General features: G+C 40.6%; 1 protein-coding gene across 2 annotated transcripts; it reads right to left on the reverse strand.

The window, feature by feature from the left end:
* Nucleotides 1–713: 713 nt before the first annotated feature.
* On the reverse strand, nucleotides 714–15,956 carry LOC118120418 (activin receptor type-1C). Of its 2 annotated transcripts, none has more exons than XM_035175305.2 (9): nucleotides 15,659–15,956; nucleotides 10,369–10,599; nucleotides 6,701–6,946; nucleotides 6,256–6,486; nucleotides 5,980–6,147; nucleotides 4,626–4,782; nucleotides 4,098–4,222; nucleotides 3,671–3,753; nucleotides 714–2,453 (listed from the first exon to the last, which is right to left on the reverse strand). In XM_035175305.2, exons 1-9 carry the CDS (start codon nucleotides 15,726–15,728, stop codon nucleotides 2,328–2,330), a joined length of 1,437 nt encoding a protein of 478 aa, XP_035031196.1. In that variant the 5' UTR covers nucleotides 15,729–15,956; the 3' UTR covers nucleotides 714–2,327. The 2 variants fall into 2 exon arrangements, with proteins under 2 accessions (XP_035031196.1, XP_035031195.1); XM_035175304.2 differs by having other exon boundaries at nucleotides 3,671–3,801.
* Between the last annotated feature and the right edge of the window lie 1,218 nt (nucleotides 15,957–17,174).

Genomic DNA, 17,174 nt, shown 5'->3' on the forward strand with positions numbered 1-17,174 from the left:
AAGCAACATGCTACTGCACAAAGCTTATTTTTTCAAGAGGCAATGCTGCTGTCATGGATCATCCAGTACTTCTGATACCTTCATGACAGGAAAATACAGACTGTGGTCAACACTGATTCTAAGCAGCAATGTGGACGTATGTAACTAAAGAGAATATGAACATACTGGACATGAATCATACGAAACATGGAAAGTATTTTTTTCATCCACAGCACCGGTTTCACAGTTTCACAAACGCTACAATGATTAATCAAATTCACATCTTTAAATAAAGGATCACTTCGCATGATATGAACACACACACGTGCACGCCTTAACACGTGAGTGCACACGAGCACACATGGTCCACTGATTTACCCGTGTGCGCTTTCCATAAGCCTGTTGTGACAGGGCTTTACAAAGCACGTCTGACGGTGGCATTAGTGTGCGGCCATAACCCAAACTGTGCGCCCCGATTGAAATGTCTTTAACCAGTGCTAATATACACTATTAGCACAGCACGATATTGCACAAGCATTCTAGCAAAGAGGTTATGATTTCACCCATTTGTTTGTTTGTTAGCAAGATTATGCAAAAAAACAATGGATGGGTTTCCACGAAACCTGGTGGAAGGATGGGGTAGGGGTCAGGGAAGGACCCATTACATTTTGGTGCAGATCCGGATCAGGGGGCGGATCCAGGAACTTTTTTCACTTTCCATAGCGAGATTACGTTTTTCAACAATTTCTTTGATTTCTCAGAGAATAATGAAAATCAGTCATGTTTAGGGGACTGATATCTATTAGTGTGTGCAATTTGTTGCAGGTCTAAATAAAAATCTGGATCTAATGAATTTAACATAAGCGGACTGATTGTGCACTTTGCTGAAGGTCATTCTAGTTATGTATTGTAATTATTGTATTTTCATTGATTTATGTTGTTTGTGTTGTCTTCATCATGTGGCATTACAGCAATCTGCTGTAGAATTGCATCAGGCTCATAGGATAACATTTAAAATCTAGTTGTTAAATTGTACAATTTGAATAAATGGTTCAAGGGTAAAAAAAATATATTTGAGAGAACAACAACACACATTTACACATTCATGAATAAGCTTCAGTTTATCAGCCGTCAGAGAGCAGCTCTCTGCAGCAACTGAAACTGTTAAATGTGCAAAATTCAATTCACGAGTTCCTAGATTAAGCAGCACTTTTTACCCTAAAATAGCAGATTCAAAATGAATTTGATGTTTTTTCTCTATATGGAAACACAGAACCCAACAGAGTAAATCACCATGTGGGACTGCAGGGGGTGCTGTTGCTCAGTTAAAGTGACATAGTGTTGCTTTAACTTCTTTTTTTATATTAAACAGCACTTATATTCTTACAGTAGAAGTTGTCTAATGAGGCTTTTACAACGTGGAGACATCTTTGCAGTCCTTACATCGTTACTACAAGTCAGTCAAACACAAGAGTTCAGCCTGAGGGTGGTGCCAGAGAAAATAGTTGTTTTGGTCAAAACGATCTAGTTTCATTAGTTGACACTGTTCTCTATGAGCCTCAACTGTACTCTCTTTATCTATTGCTGCAAGATGAAAAGGCTGAGAATCCAAAGTTCATCTTCAGGGGAACATAAACGTCTGAATCAAAGGTTATTCCAGCAGTTGTAGAGGTATTTCGACCAACCGACCACTGGACCGACATTTACAAAGCCCTGCTTGTGGCAGACAATCAATAATCAGCACTAGATCACAGTTAAAAAGAATAAAATCCTTGTATATATATTTAGCTAAAAGGTTTAGCTGTATTCCTGCAGCCATTCTGGAGCTGTCAACAAACCGTACAATAGAATACAATAGTACTGGTATGTGTGTCATTTACAACTAGTCAGAGCCAGTTATGGATTTCCTCTATAATCCGGTGTCCTTTGTGATTGTCAGTTCGCACACTAACTACCCAGCAACCCTGTGTTTGCTACAAGATATGGCACACGAAAAACAAAACATCACAATGTGCAACTTCAAGCTTTGGCAACTTAAATGTGTGAGGTAGCAACATAACATGTATATATACATTAAACATACTTTCATTACGTATGGCTCTTCCTACCAAGGGTTGAGCTGTTTGGTTCAGATAGGTGGCTTTAGCTGTCTGTGTGCAGAGCAGCATCAGACACCTCCTACAAGACTTTGGCACCGACGACAACCTGAAGCTCTCTGAGGGTGAACAGTGTGGTTGCGTCCTGAAGAGGGCAGCATCAGGCCGTTAGAGAGAGAGGACAGTTTCTGCCTGTTTGCTCCCAGTTCCTCTTGTTGCACTGGTTCCATCACCGGGGCGACGAAATCCCAGCTATTCTTTGACATCCTTGATCATGGACAGCTGAGAGACGGTTTTCTTGACCCGCAGCGCAGTGAGACGAGCGGCGGAGTTGGCGTACCAGCACTCTCTCATCACTTTGCCCATTACACGCATCGCCTGGAGAAAAGATCAAAATATCATCTCATATGGACGACAGGCTAAAGACCTTGAATAACATTAATAATAAGAGCTTCAATTACACAGTACACAGACTCCCATTGGTAATTAGAATATCACGCAGTAAAACAGATACCAAGGTCCAACACTCATAGAAATTTAGGCCCCAAATGAATAATTATCTGGAAAAACAGTGAAAATGTTGAAAAAGGCCTGTTGGATGAACTGAAGCTCATTCATCAATGTGAAAATGTGCATTTTGTTCTCTCAGATATATGTATTTTTTTACCCTGGAAACATTAATTCAAATTGTACCATTTAAACAACCCTATTCGCACTAGAGAAATTCAGACAAACAACTAACTTTGAACTGTTACCCTATGAGCCTGATGCAATTTTACTGCAGGTGTTCTGTAATACCACATAACAACAACAACAACAACAACAGCACTAAGATAAATCTATGAAAGTAACATAATGACAATACACAACTAGAGTAAAGTGCATCCCTCCACCAAAGCCCAAACTGTCCTGTTAAGAAATCGCATTTTAATTATCTGTCTCTGGATTTTTATTTGGATCTGCACCAAATTTCACACACTCATAAAAATCTGTCACGGAAATGTTGAAAAACAGCCGATCTCGCAATGTTAATGAAAGTGAAAAAATATCCCTGGATCCGCCCCCTGATCTGGATCCAGACATTTTTTTTCTGAGTTCTTCCCTGACTCATTCCACATCTTTCCACTTTGTTTCGTGGAAATTTGTCCGGTAGGTTTTGCGTAATCTTGCTTACAATTAAACAAACCAAACAACAAATGGACAGGGGTGGAAAACCTGCTGCACTGCCAGTTTCCAGAGTCATCCATTAATATGATCACGACTGATGGGTATTCTGTGTTGATATGGTGAAAATATCTTTAATACATGTCTAATATCTTTCTAAGACATGTCTCTTGTGTTGCTCATTCACATAACCAAGTAGAAGGCTACATTATTCCAAGGGACATACATGAGTGGTATGGGTCTGGGATGGCGGCGGAGGTTTGCACTTAAAACTTCTTTACTATTATTTATGTGTAATCACAGTACGACAGGGTCAGTTTGGTTTGATGTGGGCCCCCAGGGTCCCTTTTACCTGTGGCCCCCAAAGTTCCTTGACACACTCCTGACAATATCTCACATGAGGCTACATATAGATTGGTTTTCCGTCTCACCTCACAGCTCTGCCACTGGTTGGGAATGCTGGGTCGGAGCTTCTGATCGCACACCACCTTCCTCATGTCCTCGACGGCCGGATCTGAAGGCACAAGGTCGTAATAAGGCAGCTGGAAATCTTCATTAAGTCCTGTTAAAATAACGGAAAGTAAAAATGAAAAATGTGTTTACGATCGTGTTCCACACACAAGACAGATGATGTCCAGTGTATGAAAAACAACACACGGTTGCACCTTGATCATTAGTGCGTGCAGGGGACAAACTGACATAACAACTGAGTGTTATTGGGACAAGTACATTTGCATCAGTGGCGTCACGGATGTACTGTCAGAGCCACAGCTTTCCTCATGACTTATCCATTAAAGTATCTTTATATTTAAATATAGATAAACAATTGTGCGTGTGTCTGTGTGTTGTTTAAGATACCCCTAATAGAGCATCTTCGGGCCAGTTCCCAGAACACCAGGCCGAGCGAGTAGATGTCCGCTCGCTTGAACGATTCAAAGTTGCTCATATTGATCGTCTCGTCCAGAATTTCTGGGGCCATGTACCTGCAGAGGACAAAATGATTAAGGTCTAATGTAATAAAAAAAAAAAGCCCAATAACTCTCACATTTCCTTCATTAATTTGAGTGTGAGGGTTTGTTGTAAATCTCTCTCCCATGTTCTCTGAATTCTGAACTGCACAACACATTATCATCTTCTAAATATGGAGCAGCCGCAGAAAAACAAGCAACATTTATCAGATGTAATGTCCCTGCAGACGGCAGGGTTCCTGTTTTTTTATTTTGTATTTGTTTTAATTCAGAACATGGTGACGTCAGAGAAATTCAAAAGCCAATGTAAACTATTAGATGAATGGAAAATTTTGCAGCATCAAATGTAATGACAAAGACCTTTCTTTGTGTGTGGGGGTGTGTGTGTGTGTGTGTTGCCGTGCGTTGCATATCCAACCTTTTGGTTCCCACTCTGTGGTTGGGCGGTATGTCGATGGTGTTGGTGTTGGAGTCGTGTTTAACGGCCATACCCAAATCTGCGATGACCGCTGTGCCGTTGTTCTTCACCAGGACATTTTTGGACTTGAGGTCTCTGTGAGCGATGGCAGGTTTCCCTTGAAGAATCAACAAGGTGAGAAATACAGTTATAATCCCCTGAAAATAGATTCATGTTGAGACAATTATCATGGATCTTTCACAGATGAGTGAAAATTAGAAAGCTTTTGCAGAATTAATGAGCAATAAAACATCTGCACTACATCTGTTCTGTGGTATTCTGATATGTAAGGACCACTCCCCAACACTATGCGACTTAAAGGTTCAGTGAGTGGAATTTAGTGACATCTAGTGGTGAACTTGCATGTTGCAGCTGAATACCCCACACCTCACCCTCCCCTTCCAAACATGAGAGAGAACCTGTGGTAGCTTCAGTCGTCATAAAAACTCAAAAGGTTAAGTTTGTCCAGTTTGGGCTACTGTAAAAAACATGGCAGCCTCCCTAGAGAGGACCCGCTCCCGATGTAAATATAAAGTATATATATGTAAGGGATCCATTCTAGGGTAAAGAAAACAACAATTCGTACAATTTTGATTAAACACTAGAGAAAACATCACTAGGATTATTATTATTATTTTATATTCAATTTCTGCCAATAGATCCCTTTCACCTAAATCGTTGAAGTGTGTTCACCTAAACACACTTCACCTTTAAAGGTTTGAATTGAAATTTATATATTGGATGTTGAGGAAGAAGGAATGGATGTTGACCCGAGTAGGTGCAAGCAAAGGATGAGTGGATGTGGGTGAGGTTGAGCATAAGTAGGGAGGTAGAAGGTTGAGTGGATTAAGGGAAGAGAAAAGGTGGGTCACTAATTCTCAAGGTAAATAGAGTGTAATAAATAAAGTGTACGATAGCGCCAAGCTGAAGACTCACTCATGACGGAATTTATGGGAAACAAGTTTTCAAAATATATTTTCCGATTGCAGCTTCTCCAAAGTGAGAGTTTTCTGCTTTTCTCTGGTGCCACCTTGGGACATTTTTACAATTTTTTTTATATTTTAGACTTAAGGGCAAATAGATTCATTTAAAAATGTAATTAACAGATTAATTGTTAATGAAAACATAAAATAGCTGCGGCCCTAAATTAGTCTCATTTATCAAACGGACCATCGGCGTAAGAATCTGAGTTATGATAATTCTTCTGTTTTGTCCAAGGAGATTTTCACAGTTCACACAAGTGTCCTTTAAATTCTCTGATATGACGTCTTTGTTTCAGGATTCAGTCTCTTCATTTTACTAAGTGCAGTCTCACCCTGGGTGCCAATGATTTCCATGTGGAGATGGGCCAGCCCACTGGCTATTGATAAGGCCAGGACGACCATGCCCTCCATCGACACCGTGTACCTGTTCAGGTAATCATACAGGGAGCCGTGCTCATGGTACTCCGACACCAGCCAGAGCTGAGTCCACAGGCCGTTATCTGCAGCACACAGTCAATAACACAGTCACATGTTGGGAACAGTGGCAGCACGTAACTGTGTATTTGAACTAAAATCAAGATATTACAGCTATAGAGCTCGTTATACACCTTTGCTGTCTGCAGCAATGAATCCCAGGATGTTCTCGTGTCTGAGCAAGATGGTCTGATAAATCTCTGCCTCACGAAACCAGGACCTCTCGTCCCTGGTGGAGAAGATCTTCACCGCCACGTCCTCCCCTCGCCACTTGCCCCGCCACACCTCACCGAATCGACCCTTCCCAATAGTCACCTGCAGCACGATGGTCCGAGCTATGGTTCTCTGCACCAGCAGTGGCAGACCTGTGAGACGCAAAGCAAATATTACAACCAGGACGGCTACGAGCAGCTGAGAAAATGTGTCTGTCTCAGTAGAAGTCATTAAAACATTAATATATAAATATGCAATCATTACATATTACTTAGCGGCTTTACCAGCCCAGAATAAATCAAACAGCGACCGTCACAGCCTGCAGTGCCCTGACCGGTTGAGACAGCTGGCGGCGTTCTCTCTCACCTGATCCAGAGCCCGAGGTGCTCATGTCATAGATCAGATCCTGGAGACATTTGTCCGCTGACATGATCATCTGGTCATCCAGGGGGTCCTCGGGGTCATGCTTGTGGGCTCGACTGTAGGCACAGTAGTGGCCCTGCACGACGAACACGCCGAGAAGGACCCCCACACACAGCAGGCAGGACGGCACCAGGATCACCACCGAGAGCTGCAGCCTGCTCCAGCTTTCAGGTTCTTCCAAAGGCCTCTCTGACAATAAATATACATGACACAACATGGCAATGAGAATCAAATCCATATATAAGATTTTATAGCATAAATTCATACAATCAGTAGGTTGAGGAGGGCTTTTTGGTCACTGAACCCCCTATGATTGTTGCAGCCTCTGGTGGTCATTGTTGGTTATGGCATTAAGTGAGTTGCATACAGATTGTGGGTTGAAATCATTCACTGGAGTAAACAATATATTTTATTGGTGTTTCATCTCAGGGCTGAAATGTGCTGACAGCCTTGTCTAATGTACTGTATCGCACTTTTCAGACACAGCCAGTTGGCAATCTAAACATTTTGAGAAATTGAAATTTAACAGTTATGGCTGCCAAAAAAACTATTTCCCCCCCCCCAGAGGGCCACAAATTTCAATCAGCCGGTAAATATCATTAATCAAAAGTGAGATTAAGAGATACAGAGGCACTGTGCCGATAATATTTATCCTCTCCAAGTCCTCTCCAAGTCCTCTCCAAAAAGTCAGAATGTTTTTCTGCCTCATTTTTATCCTCTTGATTTAAAAAATGTGACATCGGCCGATGGAGAGCAGTTGCACTGTGAGTGAGACCTTGTAATAAACTGTGGGTTTGGCAAAACAATGTAACCTGGCATCTCTACCACTGACCTTCATTCTTTCTGTGTGGGCGGACAAAGGAGAACTCGACACAAACACATAAAGCAGAGCTGGTGGGCACAGTGGTAATAATATGAGATTTACTGGTATTCTTACAAAGGTGCTCACAGTGAACACTGTAGCACTGTTGCATATTTACTGTTTAACAGCTGGGAAACGCAAGGAATGCAAAAAGCAAAATAAGAAGCAAAATGCTAAGTTCGGAAGACACCGGGATTTTATTTTTCTCGTGAGTAATCAACTTGAGAAATTATTGCAGGAACTAAAAACTTTTTTAATAAGCAAGTATTTTAATAATAATAATAATGCTGATTTTTAAAAACACAAAACCTAAGAACATTTTTTTTTCTCCAAAGCATGAAATGTCCTCACCAAGAGAGCAACGTGCAACATCTGCCGATGGCCCAATGTGCAGAGCAACACGTCCTGAACTAAACCACAGTTTCCTAAGACATATTTGGCCTTTTACCTAAAAACATATCCTGCCATGTGTCCAACTGGAGCTCGGCAGATATGGTGCAAAGGATTTACTCTTGTCTAGCCGAGTGACAAAAAATATTTTCTACAGACTGTCTGGGACAAAAGGTGAGCTCAGCATCGATCTCAATTTTTCAACTTATTTGTTTGACTCATCTAAGTAAATAGTTGGAAATGACAAGAACAGAAGCAAAGGTGTTAAAGTACAAAACAAGTGAACTCTACCGTTGAGTCCTGCAGAGAAGCACTGACGGACATGCAGTTTCCATGTATGAACAATAAATAACACAGTGCATGCATGAGCTCATGCACTGATATTGGAACAGACTCATTGTCAGTGTTCTCATTCACAGTCAGCACCATCACAGCTTCAGGCTGTCGCCCCCGACCCGTCTCATCAACAGTCTGCAGCGCCTCTCACTTTAAATCTCCTGTATAACCTCTGCATTTTATCAAAGTGACCTTTCTCTGACAATCCCGTCTAACTTAAAGTATTTTAGATGCATACATCAGCAGAAGAAAAAACACTTAGTTCTCCTAGTTTATCTGGTGTCAAAAATTAAGAATGGATGAATGTTTGTTTCACACGTTGACCAAGGGTAAATATTGTCAATACTAAAAAATGCAGAAAGAGGTGCATGGGTTCTAAGAAACATGTGTAACACTCGAAATATGAATTGTAGCCACCGGAATAAACAGCAGCAATGAGACAAACATTTATTTTACAGAACAACTGATTAACTGAGGAAATGACCAGGAGATTAAGATGTAATATGATATGATTAGCTGGTTAGTTACATTTTAAAATCAGCCAAAAAATGAGCAGTTCAGTGGATTGGCAAAGCTTCATTTAATAGTTACACATAGTAAAACGTTTCAAATTGAATCCCAATTTAAACCAGGCCAGTCAGATGCCTCTCACTCTTTGGGACTACGATGCTGTTACAAAGTTGTGCTTCATTTTTAATTAATTTCAAGCTGCACAAATCAATACTTTCAAATGAACAATGATCAAATGACTATATAATATGTCAAATTAAAGTTATGGTGCCAGACTCACCTCTGGCTCTACAGGTCTCTTCAGCTATAAGGAGTTTTCAAGCATCATATATTCTCACAACTTGTCTGAGTCTCCTCTACCACATGTCCAGCAGCAGCAGGCAGCTGTTTTGCAGCAAAAGCTCTGTAAAGGTTTACTCAACCTTCACGGCACTAAACACGGCAACAAATGAATATATATGTGGACAGAAACACAACTGCTAACGTTAATCATATCAACTTCACGAGGCATGTCAAACGTATGTTTTTTCAGTTCTGCTCCCAATGCGGCAAAAACAAATGCGTCACACTCCTCACACTGTCCATTGCTGCAGCTCCTCTTTTCAGCCTCTGTCTGGGGTTTAGCTCCTGTCTCTTTAAGGCCCCCCTCCCGATGAAGTCTGCTCTGATTGGCCAGCTGGCTACCTCTGTTGTAATTGGTCAACCGCTGCAAGCACGTGTGGGACATATCAGCCTCCGCTTTCGCTTTACCCGGGCATCGTGACGTCACGATGCCCGGGTAAAGCCAGGTCGTGGCCCAACTACTGACGAGGTGGGTCAGGAGTTGTCTGTGGAGGAGAGGAGCTCCCTGTCCCGCAGACTTTGGGCTTTTTAGCTTTAAAAACCATAAACATGCACAAAAAACCTTTAACATACTAAGAGAAGGTGAAACTGAAAAAGCATAAAATGTCCTTTAACAAATCTGATTTATATTGTTAATGAATGATCCAATTTACATCAGCCTTTAAATGATTCAAATTACCAAGAAGTCAAACTAGATAAACAAATGAACAGTCAAATAAATACATATAATACATCAACTGAGCCAACGAGTGACCCTTACCTCCCACATCTCCCACTGAGTTGTGTATCCACAGGTGTAAAGAAACCCCCCCACTTCCACCCTGCAGACCCATGAGAGGCTTTTAACTTGCCGTAGGACGACAGGCCTGGCAAGGTATTTATTTATAAATCAGGCGAGGGCGGGTGAGGATCACTAACCGCCATCCCACAGCCTCTGCCAAATTTGTTATGTCACAGGATCTAGAAGGATCAGCATCCACCTCGTCTAGCCGGGGCCAGAATGAGTGGGAAATCCCACACTGATTGCGCTGCTGTCGAGTGAATGCAGAGACCGCTGGCTGTCTGAATGGATGAATCCATGTTTTTTAAAGACGATCATTAGTGCAGCATATTTTTAAACCCACCTTGTGTAGAAATGAAAATAACGATCCTATATTGGACCTGGGTTTACCTGTGTGTAGGTGCAGAGTCTCATTGTTGCAGAAATCAGTGAAGCAGCAGTTCCTCTTGGAGACGTTGCGGGAGCTGTAGCAGAAGACCTGGCCCTTCATCTCAGTGGGCGACAGGCAGGACTTCACCGTCTCCTCCGTCCCGTCAATCAACATCACCGAGTTCCAGCAGGCGCCGCCTGAGGTCGTCTCGCAGGTGTGGTTGGCGCACAGCTGACACACACACTTCAGACCTGAAACACACGGCATCAGTCAAGATGGTTAGACGGATAACGGTTTACTTTCCAGGAAACTTTCCAGTTGTTAAGCCAGCAGTTTGTGAAAAAAGAGAAATAAGGCTCAAGAGAATCTGTTTCATCCGCAGAATGTTTTTGGTCTTTAACTCTTTTGACGCAGGATGCTCTCGTTATGTAAGGACTCGGCTCCTAAATGGCTGGAGGTGGAGGAACCAGTGTAATGCCTCTTACTTTAACACCCACATAATCTTGTGTTCTACTTGGGAATGCTGTCATGCTTTGTTTGATAACACTTTGAGTGATTGATTAGGAAGGCTGCATCTATACCTGCTCACTGGAACAACCTGGAAATTACTGTGTGAAGATCACTTTATGGGGCTATTTTTTAAGGTAGCTCCGGTTTTAATATGCCTGATGATGCATGAAGCCTCCCAGTATTCACAAATGATAACTAAGATAAACTGATATTGGTAGTTTTGAACAACACCTCTTCAAAAATCCACATTCAATAACAGTATCTTACTGTGTAATATCCCTTAAAAGCTGATGGCTGCTGTCTGAAGTCTATGCAATGAGTGAAGTTAGGCATTTGCAAGACAATTCAATCTTGTAACTATGATATTAAGACATTACAACATATTTAGTGTCTGGAAATTCTGATCGTCTTCTACCAACGCACCTCTTAGGGATTCATTCATGTCAGTTTCACATCTACTTTTGGTAAAATACCACAACCTCTTTGATAACGTACATCTGACACTATAGGACGTTTCGATACAGTTCATCCTCATGGATTTTTTTTCTGGTCAAACATGTTTTCATGTTTTAAAGGAAATTAAAAACCACCAGCTCTGTTTGATTTCAACCTGCATTTAAAAAAACAATAAAACAAAATACAAAAAACTGTCCGATTTACTGAACTGTGTGAAGTGTAAAAGTGCTATTTTTAACCCCTGGAGGCCAATCTTGGCAGACAAGAAAAGATATCAAGCTATACATTGCACAACTGGAAGAATCATAAGGAACCTTTCAGGATATGTTCAGCACTCGTGATGTGATTCCTGCCTCTGTAACTCAGCTTTGAATTTGATTTCAATTATCCAATGCATGGATTCGGCTAGTGAAATCTGTAATTATTTTTGTCAGCGTTTTACATGATATCTAAAGATACTAGTCCTTGAGAGCTGCTAAACAAATCTGTAAGAACTGAGGTCAAATGGCTCAAATGAAAGATCCACTTCCATGTAGCAAATTAATATAAAGCTAATTTTTTGAAAGAGAGAAGCGGGGGAGAACAAGGAGCATTGAGGGTATGCAATTTAGTTCCACTTTATCCTGGGTATTAATGAGACAATGATAATAAATTCTACCTTGACCTCATGGCACACAATCCTGAGCACAGTTGTACCTGCTGCACTGACAGTACTGTCGTTTCTACACAGCTGAGCGCTGAAGGATCAACTTTACTGATCGTACATTTTTGGGAACTATGACAGTATTCAGCCACAGATTAATACACATTTGCTGCATGAATGTCGTGTAGATTTGAGTCAAAATGATTGATTGCCCATGTTCATTGAAATAAAGGAAAATGTGGCACGACCCTGTACATTTAAGAGATAATCTTTTGTCTTCTGGTCAGATTTATAGACAATTGGAAAAATATAGAACATAATAAACCTTTTTATCTTTTCAAGGCCTTCATACAACTACTCCAGCAGTCAAGCAGACCACTTAACAAAATCAGGAGACAGAAAAAGAACAGATTCGTATTTCGGTTCAGGAAAAACCTGACTAAAATGTGACAAATATGTATTTGATTTTTACCGCATACCTGAGAGTTGCCTGGCAACAACTTTCTCAAGGACAATGTTGCTAAAATAAAGTTTTTTTTTCTGTAGCACTGTAACTGAGGAGTTTTTTAAAGCATGTGTGTGTTTAATAATTTCTAATCATGGCTTTTGTCAGGGAAGAAGTGATTAAAAGTTCTCTCCATTGTTTAGAGTTATTCGTGCCATTAACACCAAAACTCTTCAGTCTGCAAAACAGAAAATAATCTCACAAGTCAGAATAACACAAGTGTCAGAAAAAGGTTCTAAAATAAGAATTAGATTAAATATAATTAAAGTTAAATATTATTTTAGTGTGTTTGCTGCTCCACATCATGTATGTCAATATTACGCCAGTGATTTTCAGTCACATGGGATCCACTGTAATGTTTTTGCTAATCAGACAACCTGAATAGAAAAAAACTTCAGCATCACTCTGCAGTATTTACATGACAAGTGAAGTCTTTGGCCTCTGCAGGTGTGACATGAATTTAGATCTGTAGACCTTCCAACGTCCTATAAAATATCCCTTACTTCCTTTGACAAAATGATGAGCACAGTGGAATAAAGGATATGAATCCTTGGAGTGGAGGAGTGCGTTGCCTGCATGTTGCACTGCAGCCTCACTGAGCCGCACACTGATGAGACACTGTAACACAACTGGGAAACTGTTGCACACCAGTAGAGTTTCCCACGTTATATTCACACACCCCTACATCTGCACACAGCTGCATTTCCCACTGTCTCTGCTTGAGTTTTTATGGCAGCAGGTGATCGGGCCTGTCATCAGTCTCTTTACATGCTCCTTCATACTGACTGTGAGTTCAAAAGACTTTTAAATCATAAAAGCAAAGCGAATGCACTTCAAAAATGGATGAAAGCTGCTGTGGAATTGGACTTTTGAGGTGCAATAACCGCAATCGGTTTTGAAGTCACTGGCTTTTTTTTTTAGCTGCTTGTCCTTGAAGGTTTTAAGACCTTGTTTTGATTACAGCGGACACAGTTGTTTTAGATGAAGCTGTTACTCAATTACAAAATGTATCAGTGACGCTGAAACTAAAAGTGATGGAGAGGCATTCTGCTTTAAAACAATGGAATATGTTCGCACACATTTCCCATCATTCCCTAAGAACTCTTAACAGATCCGGCTCTGCAGCTCCCCTTAATCCCGGTCCTACGAACGATGAATCATTTCCTAAAGGAACAAAGCTTGTGCTCCTGAACACAACCAAATATGTGTCGCTGAGAATATGGAGTGAGGTAGAGCTGAACTCCTTCTCTGAGATGCTCTGTAGATTGGGCATGAGGCTTTTGTGCGGAGGTAATCTTTGAGGGGGGTACAATGCTAAGAGGACTGCATGAGAGGGGGTGACTTGCTGTGTGATGTCTGGTAATTAAACTGAACCAATATGACGCAAAAAGAGTATCAAAGACAGGGTAGCCAGTCCCTGAGGCCGGCGGATTCCTATAGAACAATTGGAATCCATTGAATTAACATTCAAAATGTTGCCAATAATAGAGGAATGTTTGAAAGAGGCCGACAACAGGCATAAGTGGACGTGCACAGTTTTTCAATTACTGCTCATGTTAACATTTCTCATTTCTGAATAGAGTTTTGTAATGGATTTTTTTTTAATAAATAATACGTATAAGTACAATGCTCAGAGGTTTGTATACTCGCAAAACAATCTATTCTTAAGCAGAAATTAACTCATATTGCAAAAGGGAGCAATATGAGAGATACAATGCGAGACTATATCAATTCACCTGCGTTACACAACCTGGAATCAGCAAATCTTCACTGACGAGCTGAATTTATGTGTTCAAGTATGTTGAATAAAGAAAAGTATGAAACAGGTCTGACAAACTTTGGTCTCTTCTAAAATTAACCAAATTACCTGCTGCATTGGAAATATGCTATAACAGCTCCCACACACCTTGCTGTCAAACAGGTGCATATTTCACTTTAGTTGACATCTTTTGTGTTGGATTTCTTCCACTGTGGCTGTTTTTTTATTTGACTGTGTTTGCATAGGAGGGATTTGAGTTGTTAATAGTGACTGGAACTTCATTTACAAGGTATAATATCAAATACAAATAAATAAAATTATATAATGAGAATGCATTAATGAGTTTGTGTAACTATTATTTTCAGGACTGCTAATTATTTTCACAATGAATTGTCTGGTCTATAAAATGTCTGAAAATGATGAAACTTGTGAATGAAAACTCGTGAGAGACAAATGTGACAACTTAAAAATTCTCATTTAGTCCAAAGCAGCGTTGAAGAAATCCAAAGAAAATCACATGTGACAAAAAAAGCTGCAGATCGTCACATTAGCGAGGCTTGAACCAGAGGAGGGTCTGGTATTACTTCTTGAGAAATGATCGAAATAAGCAATCACTCGTCAAAAGTGCTGCAGATTACTGACAACTATCTAATTTGTGTGAATATAGTCAAATTGGCAAATAGCAAATTGGGTATTTCTTGAATTTAACCCCCAAAAAACAATCCTTAACAAATCAAACACTAATACAATATTTATAGGAATGAAGATGAAAGAAACTGATCCTACAGCACGAGTCCTGACTTTGAAATGGCAATCAGGAGTGAAGGTGACAATATTATACACTTTTCATTAGGAGATATTTTATATGAAGAAATACATATGTGTTAAAGTCTTTTAAATTCAGAACCTTAAAAGCAACAGCAAACACCACTAAGATTTTGTATATGTATGTGTGTATATATGTGCGTGTATATGTGTGTATATATGTGCATATATATGCAAAATGCTAGCAAAAAGACTTTTTCTACTTTGTATAATCGTTTTGCTTTTATTATGGCTTTAATAAAAGGTTATTTTTACTATATATATATATATATATATATATACAAGTGTGTGTGTATAAAAGCATTAATATAAATACACATGTGTATTTACAAAAGTACACATATATATATAAATACATATATAGATAAATAAATTGTGGTCCATTATGATGTAACTTTGTTTGTATAAAATAATGAGCGTGTCAAAGTTAAATAAACATGTGGTTTGCTGTCAGGTTGTTTCTTGATGAACAGAAAACAAGTGATTGAAAAGTGGAGTAAACTTCAGCCCACGTTGTTCCTGCAGCTGAACGGCTCACATGGAACCTACAGACACAGAGTGACTGACCGTGGGCTGCTCTGGGTGAACGGGCAACAGACCGAGGAGCTGTACCTGCAGTCAGCTGGGCGACACACACGAGGATCAACGCCGCCTGAACGCTCCGCTTCCCGGAACAACTCATCGCAAGAGCCGCATCTGCCGACGCCTCCTCCGACCGCAGCGACCACGCAGCTCCTCTACGGCGACCGCCACACGTCGCACATCGCGGGGCTGTGAAGTGTCGTCTGCCGCGCCGCGACCCGAGAAGCGTCCTGTCACTCACAGCCGGTGAGCGGCCCAGGGAACTGCGGAGCGCAGAGAGAGCTTCAGCTCCGCCTCTGCTGACTGGAGTTTAAGAGGATTAGCGCTGCAGACCTCTGATAAAGACATGTGAATGAGAGAGAGAGAGAGCAGGAGAGAAAGTGTGTGTGTGTGTGTGTCACAGCCATTCAACTGCTGCAGACACACACACACACACACACACACCTCCTGTCTGTCTGTCTCCTGCTGCATGGACATGACCTCTGTCCTCATCTCCCTAACCCTAACCCAGGTCAAATAGTTCAGAACAGGTTCATAATCCAGAGGTCTTTAAAGGACACATTACAAAATAAAAGACAGACACATACTGTATACCACCACTGGGACACACATACTGTCCCAAAGGGAATTTGATTATTACAGAAATTCACTTTCTCCAACTCCACGTGTACAAATCGGACACTGAGCTGTCCACCTCCAAAACGCCAGGCGAGGTGACACAGTTTTATTTATAAAGCACGTTTGGTGCGTAGGTTGATCGAAGGTGCTGTACAATACAACACAGAGAAAACATTTTAAGAAATCTAAATTGGAGGCAGCGATTTGAACATTTTTCAGGCAAAATAAAATATTAAAATGAGTGGAATAAAAGAGGTGAAGATATTAAGAGGTAAAATAAATATAAACAGGATAAAAGCTACCAAAAAAACACTTAAATTAACGTTTGATTATGATTATAATATATTATGTTTATTTACTTTCCGCTGCTTTTTAAATCCTGTGTAGAGTGTATATAAGCATTGTTCCAAAGTGCTATATAAATAAATTGTGTTATTATTACTTTTATTACATTGCAGTGAGCCTCAAGTGTTCTGTTTTTGTGCAATAGTATAAAAAGCCAGATAAACCTGTTTTAAGGTCTTGATCATGAACAGCATTTAAAATAGTGCTCCTTTCCTGAGACAACACCTGCCCTGTGTGTTGTTGAGTTACAGAGGGATAATTTGACTTAACAGAAATATATTTAGGACTATGTGAGTCCATGATATCCTCAAGCAAAGTGGATATTGACAGAGAGGGCCACAGTATTTGGATAATATAGCAGGACCTACTAAACTTGAAATGTGGACGTTCTCTGACAAATTTGCATTTAATTACTGATCAACAACTTTGTGTCTCCTGGCAGTTCTTTGCTCTGCCTGTTTGGTAATCCAGCCCTAAGCAGCCTATCTTGCACCCATGTGGCTGCAGCAATGCCTCTCCCGGGCTGGGAGACGCACTCAGCTCACGTCAGCAAACTGGAAGAAAACCAGGCCAGGCCGCTGCC

This window comes from Hippoglossus stenolepis, chromosome 13 (assembly GCF_022539355.2).
Source record: "Hippoglossus stenolepis isolate QCI-W04-F060 chromosome 13, HSTE1.2, whole genome shotgun sequence".
Lineage (NCBI taxonomy): Eukaryota > Metazoa > Chordata > Actinopteri > Pleuronectiformes > Pleuronectidae > Hippoglossus > Hippoglossus stenolepis.

Excerpts from the sequence above, each read along its gene's own strand:
- LOC118120418 (XM_035175304.2), bottom strand. The coding sequence starts at position 15,728 with ATGAGTTGTTCCGGGAAGCGGAGCGTTCAGGCGGCGTTGATCCTCGTG. Across the intron at positions 6,148-6,255 it reads CATTGCTGCAGACAGCAAAG|ATAACGGCCTGTGGACTCAG; the intron begins GTGTATAACGAG and ends TGTGTGCTGCAG. Across the intron at positions 4,783-5,979 it reads GGAAATCATTGGCACCCAGG|GGAAACCTGCCATCGCTCAC; the intron begins GTGAGACTGCAC and ends TGATTCTTCAAG.